Source organism: Balaenoptera ricei, chromosome 18 (genome assembly GCF_028023285.1).
Source record: "Balaenoptera ricei isolate mBalRic1 chromosome 18, mBalRic1.hap2, whole genome shotgun sequence".
Taxonomy (NCBI): domain Eukaryota; kingdom Metazoa; phylum Chordata; class Mammalia; order Artiodactyla; family Balaenopteridae; genus Balaenoptera; species Balaenoptera ricei.
In genome coordinates, this window is record NC_082656.1 from 84109256 (window position 1) to 84135321 (window position 26066).

General features: G+C 41.2%; 2 protein-coding genes across 5 annotated transcripts in view; one reads left to right on the forward strand and one right to left on the reverse strand.

The window, feature by feature from the left end:
- Nucleotides 1–981, forward strand: part of UPF3A (UPF3A regulator of nonsense mediated mRNA decay) — a 29227-nt gene extending 28246 nt beyond the window's left edge. The window contains 1 exon segment of the mRNA XM_059902579.1: nt 2–981. Coding sequence (XP_059758562.1) covers nt 2–108 — 107 coding nt within the window. The 3' untranslated portion in view covers nt 109–981.
- An 8640-nt stretch (nt 982–9621) lies between these two features.
- On the reverse strand, nt 9622–18481 carry CHAMP1 (chromosome alignment maintaining phosphoprotein 1). Of its 4 annotated transcripts, none has more exons than XM_059902956.1 (4): nt 18210–18481; nt 17440–17550; nt 15411–15534; nt 9622–13121 (listed from the first exon to the last, which is right to left on the reverse strand). In XM_059902956.1, exon 4 carries the CDS (start codon nt 13081–13083, stop codon nt 10636–10638), a length of 2448 nt encoding a protein of 815 aa, XP_059758939.1. In that variant the 5' UTR covers nt 13084–13121; nt 15411–15534; nt 17440–17550; nt 18210–18481; the 3' UTR covers nt 9622–10635. The 4 variants fall into 4 exon arrangements, 3 of the variants coding, with proteins under 3 accessions (XP_059758939.1, XP_059758940.1, XP_059758938.1); XR_009498726.1 differs by lacking the exon at nt 9622–13121 and adding an exon at nt 13421–13483; XM_059902957.1 differs by lacking the exon at nt 17440–17550.
- Nucleotides 18482–26066: the final 7585 nt, after the last annotated feature.

The following is a 26066-nucleotide window of genomic DNA, read 5'->3' on the forward strand; positions in this document are numbered from 1 at the left end:
ATCCGTGAATGTGATGGAAGACCCCCTGAGGAGGGCCGTGACAGGAGGAGGGGTGAGGTGGAAGATTCAACAGGGGCTGGAGCTGAGAAGAGCAAAGAGGCAGAGTGAGTCAATGTGCATGTTGGTGACGTGGGTGGTCTCCCACCCACACTCTGTGGATTAGAGAGGGCATTCCTTCCGGAAGCGCGTAAATTAGCCTGGAATAAAACCGACAAGGTGAATTTACTCCTTATAGAGAAACTAGAACTATAAAGGTGGCGTAGAAATACCTAGAAACCATTCTCAAGCGATCTTTTAAAACTTTGAACAGAGTTATAGATTTTGCCATTTCTGATATAAACTAGTATATATAATTTAGCCAAAGCAGAAGAAAAATAATCTCCTTCAGAAAGCAGAAAAGTATGACCAAAACCAGAAGAAAGCTAGTATTGTATCAGTGTGAATTCTGAAGCACTTTAAACATGTTGTAGGAATAACTTGGACTTTCAGTTTTACACATTTTTAAGTCAGTTATCTGTATATCATTGTGCTTTTTGTTGGTTTTCTGTGAGCTGTAGTTTCTGGAAAGTGAGCAGCTCTCATGTCTTATAACCATTGTAATTCAGTCATTCATGCACCTTCTGTCATAAGGATTAGCTGAAGTCTGTTGTGCTGTATTCCCTCTGATAGGAACTTTAACACTGTATAAAGCCCAACAGCTTTAATTGTTGCCCTTTTAACAATATGGCCACTGAATTAACAAAAATAGTTCCAGTCTTTTGATGGCGTGCTCGTGGTTTATAACATAAATGGCATTATTTTAGAGAGGAATAATTAGGTATTGCATCTGGAGTTTTTCTTTTTGCAGTCTGAGGCAGTTTTATGATAACTTAATGTAGCTTTCTGCAGCTGTGCATTCTACAGTATTTTTTCCTTTCAGTGAAATTTTTAAATGTTAATGCTTTTGGCACTGTGCTTTGAACCATTTATTAAATAAAAATTTTGGTTGCTATGAATTTGAACTCCAGTTATGGTACTTTTCCTATATAGAATTATATGTAACAAAATACTGCTTTTTAAAATGTAGCTTTAATCATCTGAATATTTTGCTTATTATATCTATTCTTTATAAAATATAAAATGTTTTTAAAAAACTGAGACTTATTTATTATTAAAAAAAACCTCTGACTGTTAGACATACAGTCAGTTTCAAGCATTGCTGTGCTCTTGTTCTTGACTTATGAGCTCCAGAAGGTGGGGGAGGGGAGAGAAGAACTTGCTGTGGATTCAGTGAGTTCCAGGTGATCCAGCAGCATCAACTCTGGCTGAAAAGGGCTAGATAGTAACCACTTTAGACTTTATAGGCTATACGGTCTCTGTCACAACGATTAAACTCTGCCATCATAGTGAGCCTTAAAATACATTTACAATAGAAAATGAATGGGCAGGGCTGTGTTCCTATAAAACTTAATATATAAAAACAGGCAGCACACCATATTTGGCCTGTGGGCCACAGTTGGTTAGTGTTCAAGATTCATGGTTTAAAACAATGGTTGTTATACTTTTTGGTCTCAGGAACACTTTACGTTCTTAAGAATTATTAACAACCCCAAAGGACTTTTGTTTATTAGCTAGATTATATCTATTGATGTTTACTGTATTCAAAATTAAAGCAAAAATGTTTAAGCACAAGAATACATAAACACATGTTCCTTTTATAGCTGTCAGAGTAATAACATCAACACACATCATTCTAGCCTCTGGAAAACTCCACTATACACCCGTGAGAAGATCACAGTAAAAAGGCGAGTAATGTCTTTTAGTCTCAATGCGTAATTATACCCAAGGGAGGGACCAAGATGGTGACATCAGAGGCTCCTGAACGTCCCTTCTCCCACAGACACACCAAATGTACAGCTACACACAGAGAAGTTCCCTCAGAGAAAAATCCAGAAACTAGCCAAGCGACTCCTACACACCAGACAAATGAGACAATACCCACATCGAAACAGGTGGGAAAGTCTGAGACAACCTCTCACCATAAGCCCAAACCCCAGCACAGCACCATACAATCGGAAGGGAACCCCCAGTTCCCAACTTCTTCCTGAAGAAAAGCTAGGGCTGCCACATCTAGCACCCCAACTTTTAAGGCTCCCCATCTGAGGGATGGGCCTTTAAATCACCTAGTTCTGAAAGCCAATGGGGCTTCTGTCCATGAGACCCACAAGACAGGTGTGCACGAGAGCCCTCTCTGCAGCTATCCCCCCAGGTCTCCGCACAGAAGGAGCAGGCAAAAACACTCATCTACCAGATTCTCCCTGGAAGGGTTTGACTGTGTACTCTCCTGGTTGCTACTTGAGGGCCCAGATTCTAATCAGCCTGCACGTGCATGGAAGTGGACTGAGACATCGATGGGTCTTGGCACACCTTCCACTACTGGAAGCCACTAAGAACAAAAAGACAGGAGCATGGACAATCGTAAAGGTTTGAGAGGCAACCACATACTCAGGCCAAGCTGATTGACAAGGTTTATCTCCTACATGAGACTAGTCTGTCAAGACTGGGAGAGGTGGCTGTTTTATCTAATGCACAGAAACCAACACAGAGACTCAAGGAAAATAAGAAATAGGGGAATATGTTTGAAACAAAAGAACAAGGTAAATATCTCAAAACTGATCTTAATGGAGGTATGTGATTTACCCAATAGAGTTCAAAATAATGGTCACAAAGGTACTCACTGAGGTCAGGAGAGCAATGCATGAACACTGTATGAATTTCAACAAAGATATAGAAAATATTAAAAAGTACCAAACAGAAATCATAGAGCTGAATCTTACAATAATTAAACTGAAAATTTCAATAGAGGGGTTCAACAGCAGACTAAATTGAGTGGAGGGAAGGATCAGTAAACTCAAAGGTAGGGCAGTAGAATTCATCCAGTCAGAGGGGCAAAAAGAAAAAAATAATAAAAAAGAGTAAAGATAGCTTAAGGGACTTATAGGATACCACAAGAAGACCAATATGTGCATTATAGGGGGTCCCAGAAGGAGAATAGGGAGGGAAAGGGGTAGAAACATTATTTAAAAAATAATAATAATGGCTGAAAACGTCCATAACCTGTGGAAAGAAACACCCAGATACAGGAAGCCGAAAGAATACCAAATAAGATGGATCCAAAGTGACCCACACTGAGACATATTATTATATTGTCAAAAGTTAAGACAGAATCTTAAAAACAGCAAGAGAAAAGCAACTTGTTATGCACAAGGGAACCCTCACAAGACTGTCAGTGGATTTTTCAGCAGACACTTTGAAAGTCAGAAGGGTGTGGGATGTTATATTCAACATACTGGAGGGGAGGGTGGGGAAACACCAACCAAGAATACCCGGCAAAGTTGTCCTTCAGAATTGAAGGAGAATAAGTTTTCCAGACAAAGCTGAAGGAGTTCATCACCACTAGACTAGCCTTACAAGAAATGTTAATAGGAGTTCTTCAAGCTGAAACAAAAGGCCACTGATTACCAACAGGAAAACATATGAAAGTATACAACTCACTGGTGCAAAGGTAAATATATAGTTAAATTCAAAATGTTCTAATATTGTCACGGTAGTGGGTAAATCACTTATAACTAGTATAAAGGTTAAAAGGCAAAAGTTTTAAAATAACTATAACTACAATAATTTGGTAATGGCTACACAATATAAATAGATGCAAATTGTGACATCAAGAAAAAAATGTGGGGTGGGAAAGTAAAAATGTAGAGCTTTTGTATGCATTCGAAGTTAAGTTGTTATCAGCTAAAAGTGAACTGTTTTAATATGTTTTATGTAAGCCTCCTGGTAACCACTAAGCAAAAACCTGTTGTAGATACACAAGGCATAAAGAGAAAGGAATCAAAACATACCTTTAAAGAAAATCATCAAATCAGAAAGCATGAGAGCAAAAGAGGAAGAAAGGAACTTCAAAACAGCCAGAAAACAATTAACAAAATGGCAATTGTAAGTTCATATCAATAATTATTTTAAATGTAAATGAACTAAATTCTCCAATCTAAAGACAGAGTGGTTCTTTTAGTCAATGTAGTATTGGAGGTCCTAGCCACAGCAATCAGACAAGAAAAAGAAATAAAAGGAACCCAAATTGGAAAGGAAGAAGTAAAACTGTCACTGTTTGCAGATGACATGATACTATATATAGAAAACCCTAAAGATGACACTAGAAAACTACTAGAGTTCATCAATGAATTCAGTAAAGTTGCAGGATACAAATTAATACACAGAAATCTGTGCATTTCTAAACAGTAACAACAAGTTATCAGAAAGAGAAATTAAGGAAACAATCCCACTTAACCATGACATCAAAAAGAATAAAATACCTAGGAATAAACCTATATAAGGAGGTAAAAGACTTGTACTTGGAAAACTATAAGACACATAAAAGAAATTGAAGATGACACAAACAGATGGAAAGATATACTGTGTTCATGGATTGGAAGAATTAATATTAAAATGATTATATAACCCAAGGCAATCTACAGGTTCAGTACAATCCCTATCAAAATACCAACAGCATTTTTCACAGAACTAAAACAATTTTAAAATTTGTGTGGAAACACAGAAGACCCCAAATAACCAAAACAATCTTAAGAACGGAGCTGGATGTATCATGCTTCCTGACTTCAGACTATACTACAAAGCTACAGTAATTAAAACAGTATGGTACCAGCACAAAAACCAGACACACAGATCCATGGACCAGAATAGACAGCCCAGAAATAAACCCATGCACTTATGGTCAATTAATCTACGAAAAAGGAGGCAAGATTATACAATGGCAAAAAGACAGTCTCTGCAATAAGTGGTGCTGGCAAAATCAGATACATGTAAAGCAGTAAAATTAGGACATTCTCTAACACCATATACAAAAATAAACTCAAAATGGATTAAAGACCTAAATGTAAGCCCAGAAACCATAAAACTCCTAGAAGAAAACATAGGCAGAACACTCTTTGACATAAATTGTAGCAATCTTTTTGTGGCTCTGTCTCCTAAAGCAAGGAGCAATAAAAGCAAAAATAAACAAATAGGACCTAATTACACTTAAAAGCTTTTGCACAGCAAAGGAAACCATCAACAAAATGAAAAGACAATCTACTGAATGGGAGAAAATATTTGCAAATGATATGACCAATGAGGGGTTAATATCCAACATATATAAACATCTCATACAACTCAACATCAAGAAAACAACCCAATTAAAAAATGGGCAGAAGAACTGAATAGACATCTTTCCAAAGAGGAAATGCAGATGGCCAACAGGAACATGAAAAAAACCCTTCCCCAGGGTTTGCCGTGTTTATTATTTATGTACTTATTTGTTTTACTGTTGTAGGCTGTCTCTGTGCCAAGGATCAGCCTGAAGTGCAAATAATGTCTTTTTTTATGTCTCTTCTGAGCCTTCCCTTGGTCAGGCACAGTCACTTTCTAATTTTCCCTGTATATGCAGTAGTATTTAACGTCTGGCTCCCAAAAGGAGAAAAGCAAAAAATGAAGTGTGTCAGGGGCAGGAGGTGGGGGTGGGGGTGGGAGAGGGTGCTGGCCCTTTAAATCACCTGTAAGTCACTTCAGCTAGAGGTGGAGGTATTTACAAAAGGAATGGCTGCCTGCCTCTTTGTCTGCACCTCTGTGATCAAAAGCAGCATCTAGAAATCAAAGCACAGATGCTCGGTATTTGCAAGACAGGGCCCTTTTTACCCACACTAGCACCTGCAAGTTGTGTGCAAGATGCTTGCATGGCTGTGGGTAGGGAACAAGTAGCTGCTACTCTGTGAAAAGTAGAAAAAGCCAAAATTGACCAAAATTAACCACAATTTTCTGTCCAGTTCTTCCCCTGGAAGTTGGAAGCCTTCAACAGACTCCGGAGTTCCAAAATAGTTATATCAGATGAATTCTGCCAGTGCAGTTCCTGTCTAGGTGGGGAGACAGATTCCTGGGGCTTCCTACTCCACCATCTTCCCAGAATCCTCTCTGCCCGATTGCTTTGGATTTACATGTTTCCTAGGTTGAGGCAAATTTAGAGGCTTCCTACTGGCCTTTCCCACAATAATAGCCCTCACCTCACAGGTCAGGGAACCAACGTGGGGATACTGCTAGTTCCTGAGTATGTCTACTGTAATTATGCATCCTAGAACTGGAGAAGTGACCACAGGATGGTTTGGGGATACTGGACCCACTGTGAGATGAACCTGAGCTGAAACTCCATTGATTATCTGACCTCCATAAGCCCCTACTCTGACTGGAGGGCCACAGTTATGCTTGGTGTCTCCTGGAATCAGTGTCAGTTCAGAACCAGTGTCCAGGCATTCCTGAAGGGTCTGATTAGTTCCTTTTCCCCAGTGCAGCCACCCTGGTAAATGGCCATCTGTACCTTTGGGGAAGGCTGGGAAAAAGGTTAACAGTATAAATTTTTGGCAGTGTACTGGGATTCTTGCTCAAGGGGACCCAGCCTCCCCTTCATTCAAGGTCTGTAAACTGGCTCAAGTCTGGGAAATGACTGAGGGGCCATGACTGTTTTTATGATTCAAGTTAGAATTTTGTTCACTTGACCTAGAACTCTTCCATTTATACAAATCTAGTAAAAATTTAGTAGGCTTCCCATCGACTTCATCTAATCCTCCTTGTGGCCCACGGCAAACATTTACAGGAGATCGGTGGGTGTTTGTTAGAAGCAAAGTTAATTGAAAGTATGCTCAATCCAACTAAACTGGTAGTTGATCAGGATCAAAGGGGTTGAAATGTCGTATTTTATTCCAACAGCATTTTCAGTTTTAGGGTTGAATGTAGCATCCAGTGTGGGGTATTTGTAACAACAAATAGCATTCCCGTGTTGCATTAACGCTAAATTAGGTCCAAATCAGTCCTATAGGTTTTCCTCAATTCATAAAATGAAAAAAGTAGTCTTGCAATAGTAGACTTGGAAGGTGGAGAGAACCGTGCCAGGCTTAGTAAGGGTAGGACTTTAATAGGAAAGACTGACCAAGTATTATGAGGTGGGGTGAGAAGGTTATTGAGTAAGGTGTGGTTTGCCAATGGAAGGCCTTAAGTAACTGTACCTTAAGGGGTAATTTTGTATAAAGAATGCAACACACAATCAGTATTGTGGAGACCTTATTTTGGTGTGTAAAGGGTGGGCTGGGGTTGATACTGGAGGCCCCAGACTATGGAGCAGTCTACTGCACCAACGATGAGGGCCTAGACCTGTGAGGCAGTAGCAACAGACATGTTGCCAAAGAAACCCAACCTGGCTTGCTATAGGCTAAGCAGAGGAATCAAAACCCCAATTTTCAAGCTCAGGTGTGGAAGGCAGAATGGCCCCCAAAGTACAAGATTGCCAGAATCTGTGAGTGTGGTAGTTTTTATGTCAGAGATTTAAGGTTGCTAATTAGCTGACTTTAAAATACAGATCATCCTAGATTATCTAGGGGCCCAATGTAATCACAAGGGTCCTTAAGTGTATGAGGGAAAGAGTCAGAGAAACATGTGATAACAGAAGCAGGGTCAGAGATGCTATGTGCTAGCTCACAGATGCAGGAAGGGAACCATGAGGAGAGTGCAGCTGGCCTCTAGAAGCTGGAAAAGGGAAGGGAATGAATTTCCTTTTAGAGCCCCCAGGAAAGAACGCAGCCCTGCTCTCACCTTGACTTCCGCCCAGTGAACTTCGTTAACTGTAAGAAAACAGATCTGCATTGTTTCAAGCCACAAAATTTCATGCAATGTATAGCAGCAATAAGAAATGAATGATCAAAATTACATGTGAACAGAAATAGCTAGATTGAGAAAGGAGACAATTTCCGGGTGTTTTTTTTTTTTAATCTAAGGGTGTAATTCATCTTAAAGAGGCACCCTTCTTCATTTTGTGATGCTTGCAGATCAGATTTGATTAAGCATCAGTCTGTCTTCATGCAAGACAAAGCTATGGAATCTACACCAATATTAAAAACAAAAGCAGCATCTGCTACAGACACATTACAATTCATGTACTCAGAGTCAAATTAATGAAAACTAAATTGGCTACCTAAAATATAATGGCATCAAGACCATGAATGCTGTGTAAAAATGGTACAGTAACTTTTATTCCCTTTCATGTTACGTAAAATCACTGGAGGGTTCATTAGAAAGTTGTAATTTCATAGGTAAATAAGAAAATGAAAAGATACAGAGTGGGTCATATTGATTAGTGAGGGTTGCTATTGTATAGAAGGCAAAGTTACCAACGATTAAAAAGAACGTAAACAGGTTCTAAAGTAAGGGCACAGCTAACCCTTGACCTTGGAGGTAAAAGGAGAAAAAAGTGGGAAACCACAACTGGGGTGAGCCAAGAACATCGTGGTTTGGTCAACTAAAATTAAGGTCTTTTAATGCCAAAACTACACAGGCATCACCACTGCTTACCCTAGTGTAATATCCTCTTATAAAAATATTATTAAAAAACCAACATGAGACGGCAAGTCGTAGGATCTAGTTAGCTCCCCCTTGAGCAAAGATATAGGAAGGACTCTGAGAAGTCTGCACCAAAAAGTGTGAAGTCCTAAGAATCTGTTGCATTTTGTTACATGCTCAAACATGGCTGATTTGATCGCAGGCTTCAAAAGGGTTTCTGGGCACTGGAGGCCCGTTTTTCTACCCATAATTTTAATCAAGTCAGTATACAAGACAGATATAGCCAAGATATCTTACCTCTCCTACTTGTTGGCATCATGCCTAGAAGCAAACTCCAGAACTGGAAGCTTCTTGTCAAGGTGCCCAGTATAAGCCAACAATCCCATCAACCAGTACCTTCCCTGCCAGACTGTGCTCTCCAAAGAAGTGACAGGTCTGAAGCTTGTAAGATCTTCCCAGTATTATCTAAACATTGTATTCCCAACTGGCACATTCATTTGGATGCCATGAATAAAGCGCTCCTTGTTCAAGTGTCTGGGAACACCTTGATAAAAGCCAGTATCTCAACCCTGGCTATGTATCAGAGTCCTTATGGCACTAAATGCTTCCCATTGTTTAAATGAAGCACTCAGGATTGACCACCACTGAGATTAAATGACCTTTAACAGGCTAATGTGGATTAATGAGAATTTTCATACAGAGAGCCTAATGTAGCCAGGCCTCTGTATCCTTGGTTTCCACATTCGTGGATTCAACCAATCACAGATCAGAAATATTAGAAAAAAATTTCCAGAAAGTTCCAAAAAGCAAAACTTGAACTTGCCACTTGTTGGCAACTATTTACATAGCATTTACATTGTATTAGGCACTATGAGTAATCTGGAGATGATTTAAAGCATATGGGAGGACATGTGTAGGTTGTATGCAAATACTACATGCTTTTATGTAAGGGACTTGGGCATCCCTGGATTTTGGTATCTGCAGGGGGTCCTGGAACTGATTCCCTGTGGACACCAAGGGATGACTGTACAGTGTTTCCCTAAACCTACCTGACCACAGAACTCTGAGAAAACCGAGCTTAGAAAATGCTGCTCCAGGTATGAAAATTAGTATGCTAAAAACAAGTGGAAATAGGAAAGAATAATGGAATTTGGTATCATACAATGAAAGTTACACAAAAGAAAACACACATGAATATGTTGCTAACATGAAAGCCTTTGTTTTTAATTTGATTGATACACAGTTGACAAAATATTTTAGAATAAAATAATCCATTAACAGGCACAAGGTATTTACAGTAACAACTGTGAAAAACATAAAACTGATGTACTCTTAAACAGTAATGTCTATTTATAAAATTTTTTGTTGTGAATCCGGAAGACTTTCAGTTCTGCTCATTACCCTGGTCTGAAGCCCCGACAGATGGTGCATAAGGCCCAGGAGTAGGAGGTGCAACTCTAAAACATTTGGCAAATAAGGATCATCTGTTGGTTTGAGCTCACAGGGAAGTGAAGGGCCAGATCTTGGGGTAAGGTCCAGAATGGAAGACTCCAAAGGAAACAACTAAAGACAAGACCTAAAATCACACTCATGTTTCTCAGTTTCCTACAGGAGGAGGCTGCAAACTATTTTTTAAGTGGACTCAATTTCCCCACTTTTAGCAGAAAATCAGCAACCCTGAGACTCCAATCTTCCATAATATAAAAGTTAATAAACACCTAGAAGTGGTTCAAGATTTATAAATAAATTAATTTTATATGACCAAATAGAAACTTTAAAATAATTTTTATGATGTGAAAATACTTGAGAACAACATTTCTCAAAAATTTCATGCCTAGTTCTTAAACATTCTAACGAATAATTTCCAATGTCTGAAATTAGTTGCACAAAAAAAGATACACTTTAACTAGATGTTTTAAATTGAGTACAACTTGCTCTTGTTAAATGGAATGCCTACCTCTTCATATTGTTCAAATATATTGAAATTAATTTTACCCATCTGGAATATACAATATGAATTTATTGACTTACACGACAACCACATAAACAGAGATTGAGAAAAAAATAACCAAACGCTTATGCTTTGTAACACTACTGAGACACAGTACACCATACACGTCAACATCTACTGATCCAACTAGGCTATTTAACTATACTTTCAACAAATCGGTTCAATAAACAACTCTGTAGAGCATATAGCCACACTGTATTTAAAAATCAAATTTGCTGCTCCTCCAGTGGAGGTTCCAGAGCTTCCATTAGCTTTTTATTTGCCTCTTCATTATGCCGGCTTTGACAATGAGTTAAATGTTTCTTAAAGCCTCTTGGAAAATTTGACTCAAAATTACAACGTGGACATTTAAGTAAACTTTGCCCATGAGCTGCTACATGATTTTTAAGGAGAGATTCCAAAAGAAAAGCCTTTCCACAAATTGTACACTTGTAAGGACTGTGGACATTATGCTTGTTAACCAAATGATGCAAAACAGCACCTTTTTTCATAGCACGACAGCAACAAATTTTGCAATAATACTTTCCTTTTCCACGCTTCATGTATTTTGCAATCTCTTCTTCAGAGATAAAAGCCTCTTTTTCTTCAGTAAACTGCAGCACATTTTTGGACTGCTCTGGACTAGTCATGTCTATTTTGTTCTCTTTACTAAAATCAATAGATTCCACATCAACCTGCTCTTGATCACTGCTCGATTCTTGGCCCTTACTATCTATCGCATCCAAATCTGTTTTTATATACTCACTGCTACTAAGCTCAGCATCCGAGTTCTCTTGGTTGTCTTTCTTGAGCTTCTTTGAGGAAGGAAATAAAGTGTCTTCTAAGAGTTTCTTAGGTGTAGCTAGTAGTTCTTCCTGAACCAAAACATCACACTTTTGATCATCTATGGCATCTGCCTGTAGTTCATCACCAAGCTCAACTGCCTTCTGAGATTCTGAGAAGACAGCAGCTTTGGGAAGTTCGGGGAAAAGGGCATGTTTCCGGGGCTCTGGAAAAAGAGCACGTTTTCGTGGTTCAGGAGAAGCAGGAGGGGCTGTTTTGGTAGGCTCAGAAAACACGGCAGGTTTTCTAGGCTCAGTATCAATAGAGAGAACAGGCTTCCAGATATCAGAGGAAGCTTTAGGGGACTCAGATGGCCCAGAAGGACCTGGTTTCCGGGTCTCAGGGAAGACAGGTTTCTGAGGTTCAATAAAAAAGGAAGACTTCCAGAGATCAGGGGAACCACCACGGGAACTTTTCTGGGACTCAGAAAAATCAAGTGAAGCAGGAGAAGTTTTCCGCTGATCAGGGGAAAGCTTCCAAAGCTCTGGAGACCCTGAGGGTTTTCTGAGCTCTGGAGATCCCGCTGGACTACGGATCTCTGGGGACAGTGGTGGGCCTGGTTTGCGAAGCTCAGGCGACACTGGAGGAACTGTCTTCCAATGTTCAGGTGACAAGGTGGGAGCTGTCTTTCGGAGTTCTGGTGGGCCAGACTTCCACGACTCAGGAGATGCGGGGGGAGACTTCCAGGAACCAGGTGACACTGATGAAGACTTCCAGGACGCAGGTGACATGGATGGAGTTGGTTTCCAAGATCCAGGTGATATAGAAGGAATTGGTTTCCAAGGTCCAGGAGACACAGATGGAGCAGGTTTAGCTGGCTTCCAAGGTCCTGATGATGCTGACGGACTGGATTTCCAAGACCTGGGGGACCCAGGTGGCCCTGGCTTCCAAGAACCTGGTGACACAGCTGGGGCTGGTCTCCGAGGCTCTGGGGACACAGCAGGGAATGGCTTCCAAGGTTCAGGAGACTCCGATGGGGACAGCTTCCTTGGCTCAGGGGAGACAGTCCGGACTGGCTTCCGAGACTCTGGAGACGCAGTTGGGGATGGTCCCCAAGGTTCAGGGGAGGCAGCTAGAACTGGTGACTCTGGAGATGAGGCTGAAGGTGGCCCCAATGTTTCTGGGAAATGGGAGTGCTTCTGGGGTTTGGGATTAGTAAGAGTTGCCTTTACTGGCTCAGGAGATACAGGAGCAAGTTTCTGTGGTTCTGGAGAAGGAACAGGGACTGGTTTCTGAGATTCAGAAACAAGAGGGACTGGTTTTGGAAGTTCAGGAGAAGAAACAGGGGCAGGTTTTGGAGGCTCGGGAGAAGGAAGAGAAGGTGTCTGTGGCTCAGGAGAAACAACAGGGCCAGGTTTCTGAGAGTCCAGGGAAGTAAGAGGAGTAGGTTTTGGTGATTCTGGAGACATAACTGGGCCAAATTTCTGTGTTTCTATGGAAAGGGCAGGTATAGGTTTCAGTAGTTCTGCTGAATTAGAGGCCATTTTCTGGTGTTCAGGAACAGAAGGGCTGTTCATAGGATCTGCTTCTTTGTTTAACTGATTTTTTGGTTTCTCATTCCATTTCTCTGGGGCTGAATGTTTGGATGTGATGTGATAGTATACATTAGAGTACATCTTGCTGGTGAAAAAGCATTTATGGCAGTGAAATAGCTTTGCACTTTTCTGGTAAAATATCATTTTACCTAACCCACCGGCATCCATTTCATCACAAAATTCTGGATGGATGGTACCCATGTGGATTTGTACATTTTCATAATCCGTGCCTCTGAAATTGCAGTGGTCACACTCCAAACGTGCCGATGGCTTACGAAGTTCCTGGAATACTTCCATTTTTCTAACATACACGATTATATTCTTTAAAAACAGTGCTGCAATAAAGTGGAGATAAATGATTTTCAGAGAACATAATTTTGAATAAAATGCTGTTTCTAGTCCATTCTATACTTGCATAGTAAGTCTAGAATGGCACATGCACTTATTAGATAATATCTCTATAAAGATTTTGAAGAGATGGGAAAAATATAATTAATTTTAAAGTGAGTCCCAAGAACTCTGCTATTTTTACATACATCATCTCATTTAACACTCCTAACAATATGACTCAAATATCACTTTCATTTACAGATGAAGAAAATAATGTTCAAAGAAATGACTTACCCAGGTTATAGGACTATCAGGGACCCAAGCTTCACTCCAGAATTATGTATTGCATGTGCCTTACACTTTGACTCTAAAACCGCGAATCAACAAGCTGTCAGTAGGCAAAGCTGAGTAAATATCAAAGCTAAAGCTAGGCTATTAAGGCAGAGCAAGAAACTTTAGGTCCATTTCAGAAAGCACTTGTTAAACTAAATCTAACATGAAAAGACAGCTTTAAAAAAAAGTCAACATATCTTGTAATGTTTTATCCATCCTAATATACTTTTACCCATTCATTTAATAAATTAATTATTTTGTGCCCCATGCTTTTCTAGGTGCTTGGGTTTAAAGGGGTATCTTGCAATATGGTGCTCATATCAGTTGGGAAGATAAGAATGTGGAGGGCAACACAGAGAAGGCACTCAAGCAGAGATCTTGAATGATGTGATGGAGTTTGCCAAAAACGGCAATTCAGATGGAGGACACCCTTGAGGCAACTTGCTTGCCAGAAAACAAGACTTTTAAACTTTTAAGCTAGCCTTGTTAAGGTGGTAAAAGTAACAGAAGCTCACAGTTAAAAACATACTCATTCACGCAGTACAAGGTACTCACACAGTATCACTCCCCAGGGGTAGCCACTGTACTTATGTGTCACCGAAGAGAAGGTCTATGTTTACACATTCTACACAAATGAGATATTAAGCATATTTTTCTGCAACGAGCTTTCATTTAAGGAAGAGAAGGTGTCTGTGGCTCAGGAGAAACAACAGGGCCCGACTCCAGGGAAGTGAGAAGTACATGTTTTGGTGATTCTGGAAACAACTGGGCCAGGTTTCTGTGTTTCTATAGTAAGGGCAGATACAGGTTTCAGGAGTTCTGTTGAATTAGAAGGCATTTTCTAGGATATTTTTACATACAGAGTAAGCACTGAATTTCCTTTGAATGGGAGAGTATTTCTGAAAGGGAAATTCCTAGAAATGGATTACCTGGTTCAAAGGCTATCTGCAATTGAAACTGACATTTTACCAAACTCTCAAAAAGTTGTGGTACTATTTCACACCAACCAAGAGTGTCGACGTGAAAACTAACTCCCCAGCTCCCTCGGCATCACAGTATCGTTAAACTTCTAATCCTTTCTACTTCTTAGGTGAAAACTGATATCTCACTAGTGTTTTAATGTAGTTTAATGACAAAGACTGAATATTTCCCCTTGTTTATTAGCCATGTGTATTTCTTTTTCTAGGCTGTGCTTTGCCCATTTTTCTTAATTATTTGTAAACAGTCTTTGTATGTGAAAGAAGTCAGTCCTTTTATGGAAACTATCTTCTCACTTTATTATTTGTCTCGACTTTATGATTTTTTTTCTTTACTACATACAATTGGTTTACATAAAAATTAAAAACTTAAAAGTGCTTCCCTTATGACTGTGTTTTAAGTTATGCCTTCCATTCCATTATTTTTTTAATCACTCAATATTTTCCCTATGATAATGATAACTTCATTCTTTTCTTACATTTGTATCTTTAATCCTCTGGGATCCAGCCTATTTTTGACCCCAAATGGATAGTTCAGTCGTCTCAACATTGATTACACATGTAACCAATGACACGTAATGTTCTATTTAGCAATTACTAAGTTTTGTGTACGATGCTACTCTGGGCTCTATTCTATTCCCCACCAGCTCCATCTGGTATGCTCTTCTTAGCATGGGTATCCAACAACTGCTGAAACAGACTCTGTAACTAACATATTCATGCATCATCATATATATGGGTGTGTATGCTTTTACATTTTTCCCTCAAGAACTCCAAGCACTTTTTAAAAACGTACTCATCATAAAATATTCTCTTAAACGTTAGAAAGAAATGTTAAAAGCACACAAAAATACGTGCAGAGCAATGCTGGTACAATACCGTTATTAAATATTGTATATTTAATTTACAATATAAATCCAGGACAAGTACTTTTAGAATGGGGAAGAAATATAGACCAACATGCTTTTTCCCTAGTAGACTTACCAGCTGTCTTACTAGAAGTCTTAAAAGCGGTCTTCAAAGGGCAGGCAAGTCTACATGGCTTTTCGACTAAACCACAGAAGACAGTGTGTAGTACGTGAAGAAGGACAAAGATGAGCAGTTGAACCTGAAAAAAACAAAGGAAAGGTAATCAAAATGACTTCTCTGTGAAAAGTTGTGTCCTCTGTAATAGAATTCTGCCAATTTCCCTCACTATCCTGCCCCTTCCAACAGCAAGAGGGGTCCAATCCAAAGCCTGGACACTAACTTTAATGAAACGACACCAAAGACTACAGCAGATACTATCCACGACACCATCCTTGTTGAATTTTATTTTAATGATCCACTATGGAATTAATGCGTGACCCTAACCCAGCCAAACCCTTCTCAAACCCACCATCTAACTTCAGCTAACGTGACAAGCACGCAGAAGACTCCTGCCGTGACTACAGGCTATTTTGTCAATTAAAACTTCTTACAGTTGAGGAAACTCAAACCTAGACATTAATAACTTGCTCAAGGTTAGGCAGTCCGCGTCTGATGAAGGACCATACTAACGTTCCGCTATCTATCCAGGTTCTTTGCCATATATCTTGACCAAGCTAATACAGTGGAATTTAGTAAGATCCTGTAAAGCCAGTAAATGGGCCCAAATCAGACAGATGAAATTTATCAAACATTTAGAATCCAAATATCAATTACAAAACATAGGAGTATAGTGAACTGCACTGGGCAGAGTATCCCAGTGGATCACTGTCTCCAGCTCTGAGCAGGAAGGACACTTTAAGATCTTGAGTCCAAACACTGGGAATACACAAAAGAAAGCAAAGAGAATGGTAGGAAGTCCTTAAAAACACGTCATTTGTGAGCACAGACACTTAACTTCAAAAGAGGAAGAATTAAGGATAATATGCAAGCTGTCCAAAAACAAGTGGAAGCCAGCAGGAAAAGAGATTTCAGCTCAACATAAAGTTTTACAAAGTACTCAATCACGGACTAGAATGAGCTGCTCTGTCAGGCAGGAGCCCTCCGTAACCGGGGGCCAATGATTAGTACAGGACCAGAAGGATCCTCAGCGGACTTAAGTCCAACCGTATCATTTTATAATTGAGAAAAGTGATGCTGAGGGAGAGAAGTGACTTGTCAAAGATCACAACAATTAGGTCAAAGAAAACAACAGAAGACCCTGATTTCCTGACTCTGGATCTCTGCTGTAACAATAATGATGTCTTCCCCATGGGGATGTTGCAGAATTGAGTTCAGAATTCAGCTGCTGGGTAGAGGCTAGAAACTGAGATTACTTCCAGCTTCCAGATTATAGCAATTTTCCCCCTAAGTTTCAGAGTTCCTTAGCCTAACTATGAAAGTAACTCTACATTGTGCAGGTTAATAAAAATTTCTCATCCTACATTTCACCTCTACAGACCACATATTGTGTCTAAAAAACATAAGTTTTAATCACGAGTGTTTTGCCAGTCCATCATCCTGTATTTTTCAGTGAAGTTCTACCACATGGTATCACACCTATTTCCATTTTCCATCCAATTTCTTTCTTAACATCTAGCACCATTGGTCTTTTAAAACATTTTGATGCACAGCTCTCCCATGTAAACTCAATATGTAGAGCATGTCTAAAGCTAATTTGCTCTATTAATATATACACAGTAGCACGGCTCTTCACCCTTGCTGATTTTTAAAAAGTTATTAAACTTTAGAGATGTTTTAGGTTTAAAGAAAAACTGAACAGAAAGTTCTCTGTTCTCATATACCTCCTTTCCTCCCCTGCACATCCTTTCTCCTATTATTAACACCCTGTATAGTGCGGTAGATTTGTTACAACCGATAAACGAATAACATGTTACTGTTAAAGCAGAAACTCTATACCCGTTCAACAATACCCTCTGAGTCGAATCATACAACACTTGCTCTTTTGTGTCTGACGTATTTCACTTAGCACGTCTAAACTGAAGCATGTATCATAATTTTATTCTTTTTTAAGGATAAACAGCATTCCAACTTTTTTCCCGTTCACCTGCTGATGATCATTTAGTGTCACCGCCTTTTGGCTGCTTCGAAGAAGGCTGCTCTGAACACTGGTGTCCAAGTACCTGGGTCCCTGCTTTCAATTCTCTGGAGTTCACACCTAGGAGGAGAAGTGCTGGATCATGTGACAACTGCATGTTGACACTTTTGAGGAACCACTGAACCACTTTCCACAGCTGATAGCCACTCCACTTTAAGTCCCAGCCACCAGTGCAGGAGTGTTCTAGTTTCTCCACGTCCGAACACACACTCTGGCTGTGAAGCGGCACCTCGTTCTGGATCCCCTCCGGAACTCTGCCGGCTAAGAGCACCCTCTGACGTGCTGCCTGGCGATCTGCACATCTTCCCGGGAGAGACCCCCACTCAAGCCCTCTGCCCACTTTTACACAGCTTTTCGTTGCTGGGTTATCAGATGCACACCACATTTCTCCCCCTCCGTGGGTTGCCCCGCCGACTTCTGAACAGCACTGATGACAAAGCCCATGCAGCCGCGGGCGGCAGAGAAAACTGCCTCCAGGACCGGACCCGCGGGGCCGGGTCCCGCCTTCCCAGCGCGGTTTTAAACAAAACGTTTCGTGCCTCCACGGGATGACGCAGGGCCTCCCGCCCCTAGTGCCGGCGGCCCCACCCCGCCCGCGGCTCTGGGGGGAGGGGTCCTTCCGCCGGCGCCAGCGACCGGGCCCCTCCTCGGCGGCCGCCCCAGGCTTCCTCGGGACTGCGGCCCGGACGACGCCCCTCCCTGCCCGCCCCGCTTCTCACCGGTGGGCCGCGGGCGGCGTCCAGGCGGGGAAGGACTGCGGGAGGCCGGGCTCGCGGTCCCAGACGGCTCCGCGAGGCCCTGCGGCGCAGCGGCCTCCCGAATGGCGACGAGGCGCAGGCGCGAGCTCCGGGCGCGCGAACGTGCGCGCGGCCACAGAATGGGCCGGAGGGGGCTGACGGGAAGCGAGTTTGGCGCCGCGCGCCCTCCCGCGAAGACCAATCAGATCGCTGGTCGCGGAGCGCCGCTGTGTGGAGAGAGCGCTGGTCTGTCGAGCGGCCCGACCCGCCCCCGGAAGTGACGCGTGCTCCCACTCCGCCCCCGGACGCGCCCGCCCCGGCTCCGCCCCAGAAGTTCCAGCGAGCCGGCGGGCCTCAGGGAGTGGCTCCGCTGCCCTGGACGGCGAGCGGTGGGAGGACGGCCGCACTTGTCCCTCCCGCCGGGTCGCGGGTCCGATCCGCGGCCTGGGACCACCCGGCCGCTATGAGTTTTGGATTTGTTTCTGTCTTTGGCCGGGTTCTTTAAAGTTAACAGCTCCGTAGCGCTTAAGTGCCCCGCCGAGACGGTGCTGCGTAGGGAGGGAAACGGCTGGCCGCCAGGTTCCCTGCGGGAGCCAAGGGCATCCACTACCTCAGTTGCAGGCATCTCTGGTCTATGCCTGTGTTTTTTGTTTTATGCTCACTTTCACGCCAAATTTAAAACCTTGCATTCTTTTAACTTCTGAAAATAGTCTAACTTTAAATAGTAACTGGGGTGCTTTCTAGGAAATTTTCGGATTTTTGTTTTTGTAGCAAAATGATCTATACTTTTGACCGGTTTTAATAGCTTTATTTAGTTATTTATTTTTGGCTGCGTTGGGTCTTTGTTGCTGCGTGCGGGCTTTCTCTAGTTGCGGCGAGCGGGCTTCTCATTGCGGTGGCTTCTCTTGTGGAGCATGGGCTCTAAGGTGCAGGCTCAGTAGTTGTGGACACGGGCTCAGTAGTTGTGGCTCGCGGGCTCTAGAGTGCAGGCTCAGTCGTTGCGGCGCACGGGCTTAGTTGCTCCGCGGCATGTGGGATCTTCCACGATCAGGGCTCGAACCCGTGTCCCCTGCACTGGCAGGCGGATTCTTAACCACTGCACCGCCAGAGAAGCCCTAGATGTAATAGCTTTAAAGGAAGACCTTCCACGTAATTAAAGGCTTTACAATTCTCAGTTATCTTTTACCTGAGCTGCGTGGACTCCTGGATGGAGGCACCGCCTGGGCTGAAGAGTACCTGCCCAGGTGCCCTGTAAACTCACTGGTGGGAGGGGAGAGGGAGGGGGAATGAGTGACGGGACCACAAGTAAATGAACACCATTCGTCTTTACCTAGACAAACGCTTCCCATCCTCCAACGCCCAACCCTGGAATGAACTTTTGTCTCCTAACTTATGAAAAAGTTCTGTGTCAAAAAAAATAGTTGAAACCCCACTAGAAATACAGGCAAAGGACACAGATTATTTAGAAAAGAAGAACATAAATGTCCAATAAACAGAAAAAATCTTCAGCTTTAATAATAAAAATGCAAATAAAAACACGTTTAAAGCTGTAAATTTTAAATGTAGAAATGAGATCTTTTCTTTGAAGATCAAGTTTTATATTTTAAGAACTTTTGAGATTGTTATCTTGAATATGAAGCTATGTTGTGAAATTCAGCTTGGGAATAGATAGAGTGCTGTTTTTCTTATTTTAAGTCTGTATTTTAAAAGTCTTTGATAATTTTATTGTAAGTGTTGCTGTTATGTCAGCGTTACCAAAATAACTTGCGACCCTGTATTGTTGTTGCAGCCTTTTATTGTTGTTACTTGTGAGGCCACCTCCTGAAAGGTAGTTTAATTTGTCATCCATATCACACAATTTCCAGTTAAAGAACTGGTTAGAGCCCAGAGACTGTTAGCAAGATATCAGTTTATTATTTCTGCCATTGGTGAAGATCAGTTGGAGTGACGTGTCAGTGAAATATCAATGTGTAGATGTGTACCTGTTCCTTTAGTTCATCTGCAGAAAGGAGTCCCTTCCATCTAGAGGCAGCTGTGGGGTGTGGGGATACTGCTGGAGTGCCGGAGTTCTTTATTCCTTTCCTTTAAGAAGCCTCTGGGGCCTTTTTACCTTCTGTTATGAAATTCACCTTTAGAAACAAGGCTCATTGTGGCTGCAGGCTGTAGTTTGAACAAGTTCTTTACTTTGTTTTCTTCTCCTGTGTTAGAATGAGTTGATTATTCCAACTGAACTCTGAACAAGCCTCTAGCATAGGGCAACTTCTGGAAACCAATATCTAGATTGTGATGGGGCAGTAACTCTGGGTCTTTTTCATTGATGTTTTCTTTATGAATAGACAACAACAACAAAAAATAACAAAACACCAAAAAACTTTCTGCCATTTTTTTGAATTGAAATTATGTAAACAAAGCTATTGTAGCTCTAAAATGTGTAAATACTTCAAGATGAATAACACAAACGAACTCCCAATTATTGAAATTTTGGTATTTTAAAGCTTCTTAGAATAGTGCCCTAAACTTGAAAGTATGCAAAGAAAGCAGAAGTAACTCTTACACAACCCACTAAAATGAGGACTTACAGGCTTTCAAACAAAATCTAGTTTAAGCCTCCTACTTAACACACACTTTTTAGTAACTAATCTGGGTGTTTTCTCAACTTACACTAGATTCCAGGTGCCAAACTTGAAGAAGGGAATGAATGGGTGGAGGCAGGTGAACTAAAATTGCAGCAAGAAGTGACAACCTTAACAGCCTCTGGGGATGAGGACCCCAAAACACAACCAAAATGGCATTGGGCTTTGTCATTTGTCATATGTGCATAAAGGATAATGACATTGAGCCTCTGCACATACTCAAAACCTACACAGAATCACGATTGCAAACCCAGTGCACATTGTCAAATGAAGTGGTCAAAATCAGACTGACTTTTCTGTCAGAAAAAAAGACAAATTTTCAATTCAAACTAGTGCATTAATATACATCTGACGAATTATAAAAATGACTGAGACATAAATTAAGGAATGCTTCCTGTAAGAGAAATAATAAAAGCAGCCCAGATTATAATATAGATCTAATACAATTAACTTATCCACTTTAAGAGTAATAAAAACGAGACAGATAACTCTCTCTACTTAATTTATAATAATGCAAAATAATGTTAACTAAAATGATGTTAGGATTTTAATGAGGAGTACAACTTTGGTGAATGTCAATATACTTTCAAAGGTTAAAAACATGACTCTCACACAAATATAAAGTGAACACATATCAGAGATTTATTAACTCAAGGGAATAAGAGAAGAATAAAGCTCATTCAAAGAGAATTCATAAGACTGAGAATATATAGCCATAGAAGGAAGAATGCTAGTTAGATACAAAAGTGGTTAATGTCCCACAGGGCAATAAACCTATAACCTTTGAGTTTGTCTTTCCTGTCGGACAGAAATCATTCACATCTCTACTGTACAAAAATCTACATGTTAGCCTACAACTTCATGTGTGTGGGTCCAAATCAAAAAGAGATACTAGATCAAACACTCAATAATCCTTACCCAGTCAGAGATGACATAGAAAGCTGTGAAATCACTCTTTTGCCTTAGTTCCAAGTTTTGGACAATTTTTTAAACAGCACAAATTAAGAATCAATATAAACATGAGAATCAAGTGCATTCATAGTTTTGATATGGTTATCGGGCTTTTCCCAATATAAAGATTGGAAATAAGGATGTATGATGCCTGTTCTTGGAAGGCTTTCATGTGCCCTGTGTGCCCATTTGTAACAAGACTTTAACCAATGCTATTAACACTCTTCATGAAAATAACCCTCAGATATTATCTCAGGGTAGAAGGTGAGAAAAATGTTCAAGGAAACACAAATACTTAGTGCTGGAGTCATGAGCAGAACCCAAGATCTTTGTTTCCTAATTCCACCTACTGACCTGTACTCATAGAATTCAGAGGTTAAATTTACATGCTTTTTTCCTCGGTATAGCTATTTGACTGCTCCCATTAGAAGCTTAACACAACAAAATATGATTAGCATCCTCCAAATTCGTTTTGAGGACAAAGGAACCTCTTGCCTATTTACCACTTTCCTAGACTCAGCAAACAAAATGGAGAAAGCCTATTTACATGTGAAAAATCTACTCTCTGCTGATGTGCTCTTGGTTGATGGGTGCCCCTGGAACTCTGAGGTTGCTTGCTCCCAGTGTGAGTGAGCTTGGCCTTGGAAGGCTGGGGCCTGCGTGGCTAATGCCACAGATGGAAGCCAGCAGTGGCTCGAAGCAAATGGAAGGACATCGACTCGCATCCCCGAGGTGGTGGCCAAATCTGAGTTGCACCCCATAGGTTGGTCTGAGACAACTTGGGCCTCCAGGGACTGATGCTGTAGTAGGGTGTGAATTCTGGCGATGGGGGTCCTTCAGGAGGGGGCTGTTAAGGTAGGGCTCAGGCTATACTTGGGCACAGAGCAGGGTCCAGCCCCCTCTGGGTTCAGTCTGGGAGGGATTTAGTCTGGGACATTACATGTGAATAAAAGTTCTAACACAGGCTTAATAAAAGGTTTAACATAACAGTTACACACGTTTATGTCCCTAATGACATTGTCAAAATATATGAAGTGAAAACTGACTGAATGAAGAGAGAAATAGTTTTACAATTATAGTTGGAAATTTCAATACCCCAGGCACAATGATCGGTCAAACAACCAGACAGAAGAAGAGCAAGGGAATAGAGGACTTAATAAACCAACTAGCGCCCACAGACAGACACAGAGCCCTCCGCCCCAAAACAGCAGGACATACACTCTCCTCAAGTGCACAGGGGACATTTTCCAGGATAGATCATATGTGAGCCCACAAATTATGTTTCAGTAGATTTAAAAAGTGTCTTCTCTGACCACAAAGGGATGAAGTTTATAGTTATAAATGTTTGTAGTTAAACAAAAAACCAAGAAAGATCTCAAATCAACAGCCTAACTTTACAATTTATGGAACTGGCAAAGGAAAACAAGCTAAACACAAAGCCAGCAGAAGGAAGGAAATAATAAAGATTAAAGCAGAGATAAATGAAATAGAGAATAGAAAAACAATAGGAAAAAAACAATGAAACCAAAAGTTGGTTTTTCAAAAAGATCAACAAAATTGACAAAGCTATAGCTCGATGGGACTAAGAAATAAAAGAGAACACCAAGTTACTAAAATCAGAAATGAAAGTGGAGACATTACTATTGGTTCTACAGAAATAAAGATTGTAAGAGAACACTATGAACAATTGTACACCAATAGATTGGATAACCTAGAAGAAATGAACAAGTTCCTAGAAACACAAAACCTGCCAAGACTAAATCACAAAGAAATAGAAAATCTGAATAGACCCATAAGTAGTAAGGAGATTGAACTAGTAATAAAAAAATCTCTACACACAAAAAAAGCGACGGCTTCACTGATGAATTCTACCAAACATTTAAAGAAAAACTAATACTAATTCTTGTCATGTTTTTCCTAAAAATTGAAGAGGGAACACTTTCTAACTCATTCTTTTAGACCAGCATAACCTTGTTACCAAAGCCAGAAAAAGATACTACGAAAAAAAGAAAACTACTAACTAATATCCCTCATGGGTATTGATGCAAAAATACTCAAAATAGTTTTCACAGTGGTTGGTCCTGCATAGAGGGGACAATAAAAATTTAATGAATTTGAACCTGCCCATACGTTTGATGAAGGAATAGGTAGCATCTTATAGAGAGCTAAAAGAAGTTTTAAGGTTACCTTTACTGGATGAACACTGAACAGTGTTTTGTATGGTGGAGTGAAATTTTGGTATTTGGCCCAGTGTTCTCCCGTCTCCTCACTTGCCTGCCTCATGAATAAACCCTTTCTCTGCTACAAACCTCAGCGTCTTGGGGTTTGGCTTGCTACCACTGGGCAGCAGCCTTAATCAGTAAAGGCAAGTTACACGCAGAGGAGCTTCTAACAAGCTGTTCCCTTATCTGCTGCTCTGTGAGACACACTCAAGGATTTCTGTTACAGTGCCAGCTTCTGTTAATGCTACTGGGCATGGTTTCACTAACTCAAAGATGAACATGCAGGATATTTACCAGGCAGAGGTCTTGTATCAACACCTGTGGAAGGGAAGGGATAAGAGGAGGCAAGGTTGGGCAGAGGGAGAAATTGCGCTGTGATACGGGACCCACAGAGGCCTCAGCCGACCTCATGGGGGCCCCTGAAGCTGGAGTGACTCCTAGGATGTATTTAGCTGAAAGGTTTTAATATGAAATAAACCTTGCTGCTCTAAACAAGTTTGAATTTTTGTTTTTTAAATTTATTTGTATGTGTCGGGTCTTAGTTGCAGCACATGGGATGTTTTGTTGCAGCGCATGGCCTCTTTGTTGTGGTTCATAGGCTTCTCTCTAGTTATGGTGTGCGGGCTCTAGAGCACGTGGGCTTAGGTGCCCCGCGGCATGTGGGATCTTAGTTCCCCAACCAGGGATTGAACCTGCATCCCCTGCATTGGAAGGCGGATTCTTAACCACTGGACCACCAGGGAAGTCCCCTGAAATCTTCTTTATAGTGCTGACTAGACAACTTAAAATCAGGTCTTGATTACAGCTTGGGCATTCTATTCTACATAGCCTGAACATGCCTGTAATATTTGAATTCATCCAAGTCAGAGATAATTTCTCTTGAAAAGTATCAGAAATATTAAGGCTTGCATCAGTCCCCTTGAAGCATCAAGATGACGTGAATGCGGACAAACCCAGGAGACCTAGCACCTGATTGTCCAGGGGCAACCCATTCCCACCTGCCTCTCCCTACTTCACTTATTTGTCTGTTTTGAAGTCCTCAATCAACACATATATTCTCACTATAAAAATTCAAACAGTGCAAACATGTACAGAGCAAAATGTGGAATCCCTCTTTCACTATGGATGATTTTAAAAATCTATGCTTTAGGTTTGGGTGGATCAAATAGAGACAGCACTGCACAAGAGAAATAAAGAAAAGCAATCTTTGGCAATAGTAATATGCTGACATAGTTGGAGAGATGGCATTTTGTCATGGTGAGCACAAGACAGCAGGAGGACTGGGACCTGGTTGCCTCAACACACTCGGCTTTAATGGAGAAAATAAAAGTGGAGAAAACTTTAATGTGTCTGCCATCCCTCCCAGGATCACCATGCGGATTCTTTAAGAGGATGAAGGAGATTTGTGGTCTCCATCCACAAGGAGGTTTGGCTGGAGGGAGAAACACTGAAGGCACTGATTTGGGAAGGTTTTGATGGGCTTCCACTCCAAAGTGCTACAACTTATAGTAGCCTAATTTATACAATTGAATGTAAAATGATCAGCCACTTTTTTGGGTCAACTCTTCCTTGCTTTTCTGGCAGAAACTGGTAGGTGATAGCTACTGAATGGCATGTTCCCATCTTTGGCAAAAGTGGAAGGATTTGCATACAGGAAGTGACAGGAGGGACCCTGGGAACCCCTGGGCTCCCCTCCTCCTGCCGTGACCCAGGCCCTGGCACCTCTGCTTCCCCCTCTCTCTCCATCTCCCCTTCCTGTGCCCGAGGCCCAGCCCTGAGCCGTCTCCTCCTGCACATCCTGCATTTCCACTTCATCCAGTCTCAGCTCAGGCATGACACATGGATCCCACTCCTCAAGTGGTGATTAAGTTGGTCACTACTGAGGGGGCTTATCGTGACATGGCTTCCAAGTTTTAAAAAATTAATATTGGTACAAATTGGAGAAGAAGAAGTAAAACTCACTGTTTGCAGATGACATGATACTATACATAGAGAATCCTAAAACTGCCACCAGAAAACTACTAGAGCTAATC

Bases quoted from the DNA above. Each gene is read 5' to 3' on its own strand.
- CHAMP1 (XM_059902955.1), bottom strand. From the start codon at position 17,875: ATGTGGTGTGCATCTGATAACCCAGCAACGAAAAGCTGTGTAAAAGTG. The intron at 15,535-17,515 runs GTACTTGGACAC...TGTTTTTTTCAG, and splicing joins AATTGAAAGCAGGGACCCAG to GTTCAACTGCTCATCTTTGT. The intron at 13,122-15,410 runs GTAAGTCTACTA...ACTTTATTGCAG, and splicing joins GACTTCTAGTAAGACAGCTG to CACTGTTTTTAAAGAATATA.